The following is a 13,334-nucleotide window of genomic DNA, read 5'->3' as shown; positions in this document are numbered from 1 at the left end:
AGTCTCACCAGTCACTTTCATTGCATCTTTTTTTCCATACAATGAAAGTGGCAAACATTCAACCTAGTTTCTCACTATGTGAAAGAAATACAGGTTTGGAACACATGAGGGTGAGTAAATGATGACACAATTTTCTTTTTTGGATGAACTTTCCTTTGATAATCCCCATTCAATGCACTGTGATTGGTGTATGAGATGGCGGTCTGACTTTTACCTCCTCACTGATGGTGAAGAGATTGTGACACTTACACACACACTCAACACACTTAACACATTGCCTTTGTGTGTTCAGAGCCCAACCTGTCAAGACAAGAACACAGCCTCTTAAATACTGATCCCTGTGTGTGTGTCTTCACCTCAGGCCCTATAGGTTCTAACAGCAGGTCAAAAATACAAGAATATGGATGGTGTGTGTCAAATCAATGGAGTTAAAAGTGTGTGTGTGTGTGTGTGTGTGTGGAGGGAGTAAGAAAGATTACCGTGCATCCGTAGTGGTGTAGGTCGGTGTAGGTCAGTGTGTGTGTGTGTGTGTGTGTGTGTGTGTGTGTGTGTGTGTGTGTGTGTTTGTGTTTAGGGCAGGATATGGCTGCACAACTGACCTAAATATTAATTTCAATACAAGAGGTGGGAGCCAAGACAGGATACGTGATCACCAGAGATCAAGAGAGACATATTGGACACTCTTAAAGACAATTTTCCACATTTACAACAACAATTTGAAAACACACGCTAAGAAAATCTACTGTCATAAACCTACACTGAATAAGGTGTCTCTATAGATAGTTCACATTGCATCTTAACAAACTCCCAACTATAAACAACTATTATTCATCAATCTGCTTATTTCTTCTGTGACCAGAAAGCTCAGAAGTGTGAATAATTGCTGGTGAATTATAAAGTCTGTAAAATAACTATAACAGTTTATAAAAAATGTTTTTTGGAATCATGCATTATTATTTGGTTCCACATATTAATGTGCCTATTACCAGCTCATCAAGCTGTGAAATACATTGAATCCAGCATTCCCATTAACTCTCATTTAAAGGAAAATTCCAGGTTCAGTACAAGTCAAGCTCAATTGACAGCATTTGTGGCATAATGTTGATTTCCATAAAACAAATCATCTCGACTGGTCTTTCCTTTATTTGAAAATAAAATGGGGGAAAAGAAAATACTGGCACTTAACGGGGCCAGTCCATAAATGCTAAAATTCCCACTGTTTTATGTGTTATATACATTATGTGTATTAGCATGATTTTATAGTTATAAAATAATTCACTAACTCTCTGTGTTATGTTATTTCCATTATTAAAACTTTGTTGGCATGACATCGGCACCTTGAAATCAAAGTATTGGTTATTACTTTACCCAAATAATGTTAGTGAGTGATTTTATCAAGCTAAAATCATGTTAACGTAAATGTTTACGTCTTGTGGCTACACTTAAGAAGCAGTGTGTATTTTCCACTTATGGATGGGCCCTATTTACTTCCATTGTCAGTAAATTACTGTAACTGCTTTTATTTTTTTAATAAACAAGGCAATTTCTATGTACAGTACACTAATGTAAGGGTATAATTGTACATTTTATTTAACCAAGGCAGGCTTGGTTCTGCAAATTTAAAGGAGAGTGAATCATTAATGAGATGTAGAAAAACTGCATTTTTATATTTATAATTGACTAACTTTAAACAAGCAAATTGTGACTCGTTTCCAAATATTTCTCAAATGTTCCTGTCCAGTGTTTTATTATGGGAAGAATCTCAAGTCAAGTCAAGTCAAGTCAAGTGGTTTTTATTGTCGTTTCAACCATATACAGTTAGTACAGTACACAGTGAAACGAGACAACGTTCCTCCAGGACAATGGTGCTACATAAAACAACATAGGACAAACACAGAACCACAGGGGACTACACTGACTTAATAACATACATATATAAAGTGCACGTGCAAACGTGTGCAAAAAGTACGGGACGGTACAATAAATTACAAAAAATGAACAGGACAATAGACACAGTGAGAGACAGTGCAGCGCTGACCAGTACTCAGTAGTGCAAAAAGATGACAGTTTCTAAAAATGGCAAATGTAAACATAACATACTATGAGATAATGTTCTATGCACATAGCAGTTATTGAGGTAGCAGACAGTTATAAAGTGACAATAATTAAAGTGCAACTCAGGACACGTGTGTGTGTCAGTCCAGTCTCTGAGTATTGAGGAGTCTGATGGCTTGGGGGAAGAAGCTGTTACACAGTCTGGCCGTGAGGGCCCGAATGCTTCGGTACCTCTTGCCAGACGTGCAGGAGGGTGACGAATTTGTGTGAGGGGTGTGTGGGGTCGTCCACAATTCTGGTTGCTTTGCGGATACAGCGTTTTGTGTAAATGTCTTTGATGGAGGGAAGAGAGACCCCAATGATCTTCTCAGCTGTCCTCACTATCCTCTGCAGGGCTTTGCGGTCCGAAACGGTGCAAGTCCCAAACCAGGCAGTGATGCAGCTGCTCAGGATGCTCTCAATAGTCCCTCTATAGAATGTAGTGAGGACGGGGGTTGGGAGATGTGCTTTCCTCAGCCTTCGAAGAAAGTAGAGACGCTGCTGGGCTTTCTTGGTGATAGAGCTGGTGTTGAGGGACCAGGTGAGGTTCTCCGCCAGGTGAACACCAAGGAATTTGGTGCTCTTGACGATCTCCACAGAGGAGCCGTCAATGTTCAACAACCATCTCTTTTGTTTTTTCCACCTTCAGAGACTGGTTGTTGGCTCTACACCAGTCCGTCAGCCTCTGCACCTCCTCTCTGTATGCTGACTCGCTGATCTGACTGACGACCCACCACGGTCGTGTCATCAGCGAACCGTGACTGTGAATCTGACTGTGTTTTGGGAATTAATACAGTACACTGAATTATCAGTGATTGGGCAATACATAAGAGTCTGAACGTTATGACACTGACAGACAGACAGTAACATCTCAGTGGACATCGGCCTTGGTTGGGTTTACCTGATGGGCATTTCTGGCACACTGTTTACAGGGCCTGAGCATTGGCTTTCCATGAGAAGTTTAAAATCACTGCACCTTCTCATGATTTCACAATAGCTGCCAATAACTGTCAGAATCAAATTCAAGACAGGCAAATCTGGTTTGCTGGTTTTAGCTAGTCTCCTAGCCTGGTTTGCTGGTATAGAGGGGTTTGGAGTACTAGACAGCTGGTCAGTCTCTATTTCAATAATGGGCATTTCCCTGATTTAAAGTCGTGTACTGAGTTGTTTAATGATTGCACACTGAACCAGTGGCCAGATTGACTTTGTTGCCCAATAAGTCAAATTTACTCTAAATAAGCTGGTGATAAAAGCTGCGCACACAGTCAGACTGGACTGCACTGAATGCTGAAAAAGCACAACCTTCATCAGATGAGAACTCCGAGCTGAAAACTGAGAATTAAGTTGCGTTGCATTTTCTTTCTGATATGTCTTTTGCGGTTAAGGCACTCAAGTAGGCGACTATCATTATCAATATTGCTATGAAAGTTATTATGAAATGTAGAACTACATTTATGTGATCTATGTTGACTGTTATCTTATTTAGCATTGACATCAATAATTAAAAAGTCCATTATATCTCTGCTTCTTTGCAGCGCTGGGTGTTATGGGGGCCATCACCCCGAATCCAATTATTAAAAATGGCACCTACATAAATCCAGAATTAGGCAAGTATCACGCTAGGCTGAGAACGCTCGCTCGGAGCTGCCTGGATATCAAAGAGAAATATGGTGCTTCACAAGGCAAGTTTATATAATAGTCAACAATTATTTGTTGTATTGTTTTACATACTAATAAAAGTGTATTCTGGAGAAGAAAAAAAGTCAAAAGTTTGTACATTCACTGAATTGTCATTTCTTATGATCTTAAAAAGATATTTTTATCTAAAAGCTTCTACTTAATTAAGGGATAGGCATTGAGTAATTGTATAGTCTTGTACTTTGACACATAAAAAAAACAGAGTAATCGATTACTTAAAATGTAGAATTTAAGCGTCTTAAATGGAAAACATGAGCGATCTGCATTAGATTAAAACAATACAAAAAGGGGGAACAAATTGCATTTGCACTGACACATAAAAGCATAACAAATCTTCTAAAGTGATACAATCACTTTAAATAATGATCGAATTTTCCTTTTGGGTTAACCATTACTTTAACAATGTCATGCATCCACAGTGCCAACCAATGCATATGTAATGGCAAGATTTGGGTGAGAGAAGCAGTTTAATTGTTGCCCTCGGCAACATGAGGTGCCCTTTTTTGAGTAGAAGATTGAGTAGTGTTTTGAATTATTGTTTAATTTAATTTGTATTGTTATTAATACAATTATTACTTAATTGCTTATTTTTAAACACGATTAAAAATCGTATTTTATCTAATTACACAATGATGATTCATCGACATTATAGACATTACAGTTTTATTGTCTGTTAATGCTGATCTTCTGTAAAGCTGCTTTGAAACGATGTGTGTTGTGGAAGGCGCTAAACAAATAAAATTGACTTCACTTGTTTTACCAGTCGAATATTTAAAGCTGAATGAGTACTCGATTAATCGATTACTCATGCACATCATGCACTTCCCTTAAATGCTTGACATTAGTTTTGTATACAATTATAAACTGTTCCTAAATACATACACGTCTTTATAAAACTAAATTATTAAAAAAAAATAATGAAATAAATAAAAAACATTTAAAAGGATGAGTTGGGCTTGAGGGAAAAGTAGATCACATGTATCCATACATGGGAACTCATTCAATATTGTTTAAAAAGTATTCCAGGATATAACTTTATTGTTCTAAAATGTGTATAGTAATAATAAAGAATGAACAAGTGGGTCCAGACTTTTGACTGGTAGTGTATACTTGTACTTTTCTTTTTAAAACTCTGTCTTGATGGTCATCGCCTTTGTTGTGGCAGTAAAATCTAAGTACTCTGTTTCTCCTCAGATGGCATTTACTTCCTGTCAACAGAGAATGGGTCAGTGTACCAGACTTTCTGTGATATGACCACAGCCGGAGGTGGCTGGACTCTTGTGGCCAGTGTGCATGAGAACAATTTAAATGGGAGGTGCTCTCTCGGTGACCGCTGGTCAAGCCAGCAGGGTAATGAACAATACCAGCCTGAAGGAGATGAAACATGGGTGAACACCCATACGTTTGGAATTGCAGAGGGTTCTACGAGTGATGACTAACAGGTACATTATTTTAATGTTAAGCTCTTTGAATTACTGTTGTGTATGAAATGTTCTATATGAATAAACTTGCCTTGCCTTATTACATGGCAGTGGTGGTTCATGTGTTTTATGTTCAGTGCAATTCATGCCATATTAAGAAAATGGTAAATGGTCTGCACTTACATAGTGCTTTTTTTAACCTTTTCAAAGCGCTTTACACTGTGACTCATTCACCCATTCACACACACACTCACTCCAATGACAGAAGAGCTGATATGCAAAAGCGCTAACCCACCATTGGGAGCAACTTGGGGTTCAGTGTCTTGCCCAAGGACACTTCAGCATGTGGAGTCATGTGGGCCGGGAATTGAACCACCAACCCATTAGTGATTAATGGCCAACCTGCTCTACCACCTGATCCACAGCCGCCCCCAAAAAAACAGATTGGACACCCTATAGACTACATGCATTACAGTGCCTTACGTCACATTGCAGCATGCTCACAAACATGAACAATTTTAGCATGACAGTGAACGCTCCAGTCAGCCTAAACTTCCATAAAACCATTGTAAGCAATCGACAAATTAGAAAACTCACAAAAAGCACAAATTATATTCATATGGAATATCTATGTTGCTTCATGAATGATTGTGTAACTCAAGGTATGGGCATCTTTAAAGTCTATACCCACAGTTAAAAATAAAGCAATTTGATTGGCTGATGAATCGGACAATCAGAAAATAAGTTACTGCACAGGAAGAGGTGGAGTTCAGACTCACCCTTACAAAAATGGCAAATTTGTCACAAATTCACCACTGATCATTTTCACATGCAAATGAGCCTTGCGGCAAACTTGCAGCAAATTGTCCATTGTTGTCAAATGATTGCCGGAGGTTCACCAATAGTGGTGTGGAGCTGCAAAATTCTGGCAAATATTTGCAGCGAATAACAAGCTCGTTTGCAAGTGAAAATAACGAGTGGCAAGTTGGCGGCGTGTTTCATATTTTCGCATGTAAACGTGAACATTTGTGACTGGTTAAATCATTGGCCACTAGCGGTAGTGGGAATTTTGTGTCATCCCTAAGAGTCTTTTAAATCCATTGACAAAAAGATTTGTTCATTGGCCATTTCCACACTGCTTCACAGCAGTAGGTGGTGACAAATGTGTATTTTATGTCACAGGTGAATCACTTATTTGACTGAATCGTTAAAAAGCACAGAATCATTCATGATTGAAACAAGTTTTCTTAGCCTTTATTCAAATTTGAAATATCCAAAATCTGTTGACTTTAGAGGTCGACCGACAGTGGATTTTACTGATACAATAATGAATTTGGTGGAAGACCAATAACTGATTAATCGGCCCTTAGTATTAAGGGCACAGACAAGACAGGCTACAAGTGTACCAAATTAATAAAATCCCAGATGCAATGTATTGTGCAACCAAAATCCAAATTGACGATTATTGGGATTATTGGCTCTTGCTCCATGTAAAAGGTTTTTATCGCTTATATATTCACCAGATTAAGGATTTTCTAAATATTTTTCAGCAGAGATTAAGTTTAAGACATGATGCATGTGCTGACGTGGCACTTTTCCACATAGTCAAATTTTTCTTTGCATGTTCTCGCTTCAATTTAGAACACTCGATTAACTAATCAAAATAGCAAAATATGCATTGAAGTTAGGATAAAAATATGGATGAATATTTAAATTATGAAAGACTGTAGAACTGTATTCTCTGGAGGAGGAACACAGAGGAAATAATTACAACCATCATCGTTGATCTCGTTGATATTTTCCGATAACCGATATTTCCAAAAGCAATAAACTGGTAAAACCGATATATCGGTTTACCTCTAGTTGAAATATGCTTCAGTGAGTGTATGGTAGCAAATGAGAATGATTTTCACTCAAAAACACAGATTTGTTCATGAAAAAAAAAAAAACACCATTTAGAACTCCGTACATTCACTGAATCTGCGAATCAGGATATATTCAGGAGCTGATGCAATCAAAAATAGATAAACAAATAAAGATAAATGAGAAAGAACTGGGGGGGAAACAGAGAGACCTATGAGTGATTTACTAGAACGAATTGGACTTTCCAATGTGTGTAACAAATATGAAAAAGAGGACAGTTATGAAGTGCACGTTCAATTACTGCTTCATGGCTGTAATGTGACATTAAAAACAGCTATGTAGCCTTTTGGTGCACCACACCGCAACTCTTTTGGAAGAAGTTGCTAGTTACTGGAAAAGTGAGTATATTTTGAAACATTGAACTTGTTTTGTCACACTCTGAAACACATAAATCAGTTGTGTCGCTATGTTACTTGTCACTATATATTGAAAAGATATTGCATTAATGGCAATCTGATTGCCCATTGAGTTCTTATTCCAAAGAACCCTGGGTATTATGACATCCCTGCACAAGATGTGTCAGTGTGGCATGTTCCAAACAATTAATTGTTGAAAAACTGGATGACTTCTGCTATACTACAATACCACACTGAGAGCCATTTCTGAGTGAGCATGGAGGAAACCTTTACAACTTATTCAAGGTAAAACACATTTTCCTGTTTTCAATTACCACCTCATATATAGTTGTAGAAAATGTGCTTAAAAATCTGTAGGTTACCTCCTGGAATATCCAGTTTAAAAGAATAGTTCACCCAAAACGGATAATTCTCTCATCATTTACTCACCCTGAGTCACACTCAGATGTGTATGACTTTCTTTCATCAGCTGAACACAAATTAAGAGTTTTAGAAGACTATTTCAGCCCTGTAGGTCCAGACCATAGACTGTAAAAAAAGATGGACGACGCCCCTTCGTTCTTTTCCATTGGTGAGAACTGAAGCCACCAGTGTCCCGATATGGCGCTGACATCTTGGGACTTAAGTCTGCGTAGTAGTGAGCAGGAAGTAAAGCCGTGAAATCAAGGCCCCGCCCTCACTCTCCCTGAATCAATCGCACTTTTAAACTTATGACGGTGTGAAATAATTAATTATAAAAATTTAGATATTACATTTAAAGCTCCAATCTCCTCAGTCCTCTGAAGATCCTGAAAAAAAGTAATTTGGTGCTTCAGTGACTACTTCACTCAGAGAACCTGTCAATCACAGCTGTCAATCATGATGTCACAGCACCGTTTTAACTAAAAACAAACTTATTTTGAAAACAAACACTTGAAATTACATCACCGTGATAGAAACTACAGTAAATTACAGAAACTATCTTTGGAAAAAAGATATGTGAAGTGTAATTTAATTGTTTAGTTGGTCTCATGTCACGTCCCATTGAATAACATGGGGAGGCGGGGTTTATGACCTATACTAGGACCAGTCACCGGGGCGTTCGAGACATTTTGGCTTCACTTTTGAGGGCTTGTACAGCACACTTGGTCCAGACAATGCAAGTAAATGGTGATCAAAACTTTGAAGCTCTGAAAAGCACATAAAGTCAGCATAAACGTAATCCATATGACTCTAGTGGTTTAATCCACGTCTTCTGAAGCAATCCAATCAGTTTGGGGTGAACAATATTCTAGCACCAATAATGAAGTTGGTGTTGGAGCTTAAAACAAGAGCAGATATTCAACTTGAAATAGAACACTTTCATTTTAATTGAAATGTTTGCTTTTTCTGTCTCTGTTTTAACAGAAATACCCTGTGACGTTCGCAGCAGGGGACTGTAAAACCGATATGGGACCCAGCAGTCCAGTGGTGTATGATGCTGGAAACAAGGATTCAACAGCAGACTTATACGGACCATCTGCTAGAAGTATTGAACTGTTATAGAAATGTTGTTGATTAGAGAATTCCTTTTAGGGAGAAACCAAAATGCTCATTTCCCAGTCAGAGTCATTGCTCATTGGGTTAAATTATCATACAAAATTGTGTGATGTTTGTTCTCCTTATCACAGAGGAGTTTGAGTCTGGCTTCATCACCTTCAGAGTGTTCAATTCTGATATAGCAGTCATGGCCATGTGTTGTGGGGTTATTCCAACTGGATGTAATCCGAAATGACTCTTTTCTCAGCCAATGATTTCTGATGTTACAAATAAGGATTAAGGGCAATTTTTACCACCACAGTTTTAATTTCAGGGGCATTTTTGTCCCGAGCCTTGGTTAATTTCTGGCCCTGGACTGATATAGATGTGTGTTTTGCAATATTGTATTGGTGGAGGAGGATTTTTCCCTGAGCGAAACCAATATGGAGACTTCACAGCTCTTGACGGGAGCAGCGACGGAACAGAGAGAGAGAGTCTTGATATTGTCTGAAAATAACTTGATGCGAACCAGATGTGAAACATAAAAAAAAAGCATCACTTAAAGAAGATTGTTTACTTGAAATCAAATGTTGAACTGTACTTTTACAATCTTTATAATGCAATTTATAATTTTTTTTTGGACATTGTCCATCTATTTTTCCCGTTTGATGTATGAATGTGTATTTCAATAAACCTTTGCAAAAATATTTTCCAGCATTACAGCTTATTCTATTTCAGAATCTACTTTACAACAGCTTTAATCAAAATCCATCCATCATCTATTGCTGCTTGTATTATGTAGGGTTGGACTTTCCAGTCCATGCTGGATCTGCTTGTAGTGCTGGAGCCTATCCCAGCTGTCTCGGGCCGAAGGCAGGGACATACTCTGGACAGGTGGCCAGTCCATCACAGGGCTAAAACATTCCCACTCAAACTGCTTAAATTGAAATATTCAAGCACTATGACTTTCTCTGTTCTGTGGAAAACAAAATAGATGTCAGGCAGAATGTTGGTCTCAGTCACCATTTGCTTTCATCTTTTTATTCTTCATAGAATGTAAGTGAATGGTGACTGAGGCTGTCATTCTGCCAAACTTCTCCTTCTGTGTTCCACACAAGAAAAAATGAGTTTGGAAAAATATGAGGGTAAGAAAATCATGACATAATTTTATTTGTGTGTGAACTATGCCTTTAACATCTGTAAGGATTCACTAATCGCAACACTCGTTCCCTAATTCACATATCACCCCACTGCTTTCAGCATCCTTGAACGTGTTTCCTGCAACAGGAAGCAGCAAAAAATCCCATATGATTTTTTTTTCCTGTTGGTCAAACACACAACTTCCTATCCAGGTCAGTGCTGAAATCAATGTTGAAGTTGAAGAGTGTGCACCTGTGTGTTTAGGAGAAAGTGAGTGTGTGAAAGAGAGCGACAATAAAGCGCCCATGTATGACTCATTTGGGGGTTCTTGATATAATCAGCAGTATTGACTCTCACGTTTTAAAACCCATACAGCTGTGGATTTTTTTTATAATCACAATACAGAACAGTACAATAGATTTACAAACCATTTAATGGTTTGTACTGGTTTATAATTCATTTATAAATATACAATAGTTCGAAACATTATTTGTAATCCTAAGCCAAACACAAAATGTATTGTAAATGTCATTGCATAAGAAAAAATAGCTAACTTCGCTACTTTTTCAGAGAAATTATTGCACTGGCATTTAATAAACTAGTGTCAATGTACGTTTTAATAGGTACAGTTCCTTTCCAGATTACCACATTAAAAGTGATAGTTCACCCAAAAGAGAAAATTCATCAAAAAGCATATAAAGACAGCATAGAAGTAATCAATATCCTCCAGTGGGTTAATCCATGTCTTCAGAAGAGATATGATAAGTGTGGGTGAGAAACAGGTCAATATTTAAGTCCTCATTTACCATCAATCTCACTTTCACTTTCATATTCTTCTTCTTTTGTCTTTGAAAACTCACATTCTTAGTGCATATAGCCACCTACTGGGCAGATAAGAGAACTGATAGTAATAAAAGACAAAAATATATCTGATTATCGCCACTGGAGTCTTATGGATTACTTATATGCTGCCTTTTTGTGCATTTTGATGTTTTGAGTTTTGGCCACCATTCACTTGAATGACCTACAGAGCTGAGATATTCTTCTAATAATTGTCATTTGTGTTCTGCAGAAGAAAGTCATACACATCTGGGATAGCATAGAGATAGATGGGAGTAAATGATGAGTGAATTTAATTTTTTAGGTGAACTATGTATGGACATGTTCCAAGAAAGTGTCTTAATACTTTTTATTGTAATTTTAAACAGTATATCTATTGTTTTATCATTTAAAACCAAACAAAATTATCTGTGTGAAATGTTATGCCTGAAACGTGTGTTTGTCCTACCTTTAAAATAATGCTACTTGGTTTTATATTTTGATATATAATGTGATGACATACATTTGCACAAGTGTGGCCTAAGTGTCTAAATGCTTTTTTGGACCACTCTAAACTATTTCACTAGAATTAAAACATTCAGGTCTAGTTTAAGTCTCTCGGTAGTTTTGGAAACAGGGAAAAGACACTTTCAGTTCTGGTTTTTACTCACTTTGTGTCACATTGGGCAAGTGAAGTGGGCAGCGGTTGAGTACAGCTACAGGAAATAAGAATTATCAGCATCACAGAGTGGTGACATGGCACCTTTAACAAGCAGCTTTCTGCATCCTGTTGCTGATAAGAACAAGCCAAGAGAAACATTCACTATATTAAACAACAATCCACACACACACACGGTATCAGAGGGTGAGTGTTATTGTAAAAGAGAGAGAATGGATAAGACAATGCTTAATAAATCTAACAAGTGTTAACATATATACAAATGTGAGTATGTGTACACATTTACACACACATATACATATATATATACACACACACACACACACACTACATGTATATATACACATTTATAGAGACACACACACACACATACACGTTTAAACATTTACCACCAAAAGGATTCCAAAAAGAGAAAACATGCATTCCTTGCATGCTCGTGTGAATTTGAAGTTTATGCACAATATGTGTATTATGTTTAATTCAATAAAGCGGGTACAGATATCATGGCCTATAAGTAAGTTTGGCTTGATCTATTAAAATGAAATCAGTTTTAACATGTATCTTATTCTAAAGCAGACATGGGCAACATATGGCCCGCGGGCCAGATCAGGCCCTCCACATGTTTCCACTGGTTTAATGTGGCCCCGCGGCTCCTTTGTCGTAATTGTTTATTCTATATTTCTTGCATTGGGACCTAACGCATCACCACATGCTTTTAACATGCTCAGGGTTGCCAGATAATAGACGCAACATCCCAGTTTGAGATTTATACTTGCGCAAATTGGAAATATTCTGCCTAATGTTATACTTGTTTTGTGCAATCTGGCAATCATGCACGCGAGTGCACTTTTTCGGTCTCTGACTTTCCTTTGAACAAATTTGAACAAAAAAGGAAAAAAGTGTAATACGGTTACCCTGTGTCCATTCTTGAGGTTGCTTGTGATGTTTAATGCTACTTTGCAGGCAAACCTTCTCAGTGATTAATTAAATATAAAAGTAGATCTCAGCATCATTGACATGCGAGCAAAAGCAAGCCGGAGACGAATATTATATGTATTTTTTATTTGTGCAATTTAGAAATGTTGACGTCCCTTCACACCTGTATGTTAATGTAAATCTTGCAGTAATAATTTATCATCTTCATGCAGTTGTGTTATTCAGATGTGTGCTGAAAGTCAATCCATCGAGGAGACCCGCATCATGACCCTTTTAGCATGTAAATGGGTAATGTTTCAGAAAAACAATTGTAAACTCGCCCACTTTGCGACAAACATTAAAAGTTCTAAACATTTTTTTTATTTTTATTAAAACACCCCTGATGTAGAGAGTGTTAAATTGAATAAGAAATTAACAGGGAAGTAGGGATGATAAAATAAATGTATAATCTCTGCCTTTTTCTGGGCTTAAAAGTTACAAAAACCAAATCAAGGCAGAACATTGTATCTCAAAATAAATACAATGTGGCCCCCTATGCACTACTTAAAGCCTGATGTGGCCCCTTTACCAAAATAGTGGCCCACCCCTGTTCTAAAGCAATAAACTGGTGACAAAACTGATTGTTGGAGGTTGTTTGAACCACTTTTCTTATTACAGCTAATTATTTTCAGAGTAAGAGAGAGGACAACACTATTTCATCTCTAATTTGGAAATCCCACATTCTCCGTAGGGTACCCCACATGCTTTATTGTGGCTTCTCGAGGGACATTA

At 37.5% G+C, this 13,334-nt stretch overlaps 1 protein-coding gene across 1 annotated transcript; it reads left to right on the top strand.

Moving 5' to 3' along the window:
• The first annotated feature begins 2,274 nt into the window (after positions 1 to 2,274).
• Positions 2,275 to 9,500, top strand: itln3 (intelectin 3). Its single transcript, XM_052154780.1, is given in 9 exon segments — positions 2,275 to 2,319; positions 3,439 to 3,487; positions 3,630 to 3,776; positions 4,987 to 5,234; positions 7,620 to 7,731; positions 7,734 to 7,777; positions 8,879 to 8,999; positions 9,142 to 9,241; positions 9,386 to 9,500. Coding segments are annotated over 9 exon segments (981 nt in total).
• Positions 9,501 to 13,334: the final 3,834 nt, after the last annotated feature.

The sequence above is a fragment of the Xyrauchen texanus genome, chromosome 23 (genome assembly GCF_025860055.1).
Source record: "Xyrauchen texanus isolate HMW12.3.18 chromosome 23, RBS_HiC_50CHRs, whole genome shotgun sequence".
Classification (NCBI taxonomy): Eukaryota; Metazoa; Chordata; class Actinopteri; order Cypriniformes; family Catostomidae; genus Xyrauchen; species Xyrauchen texanus.
The sequence above is the reverse complement of the archived record's forward strand: the minus strand, read 5'-3'. Positions and strand labels throughout refer to the sequence as shown.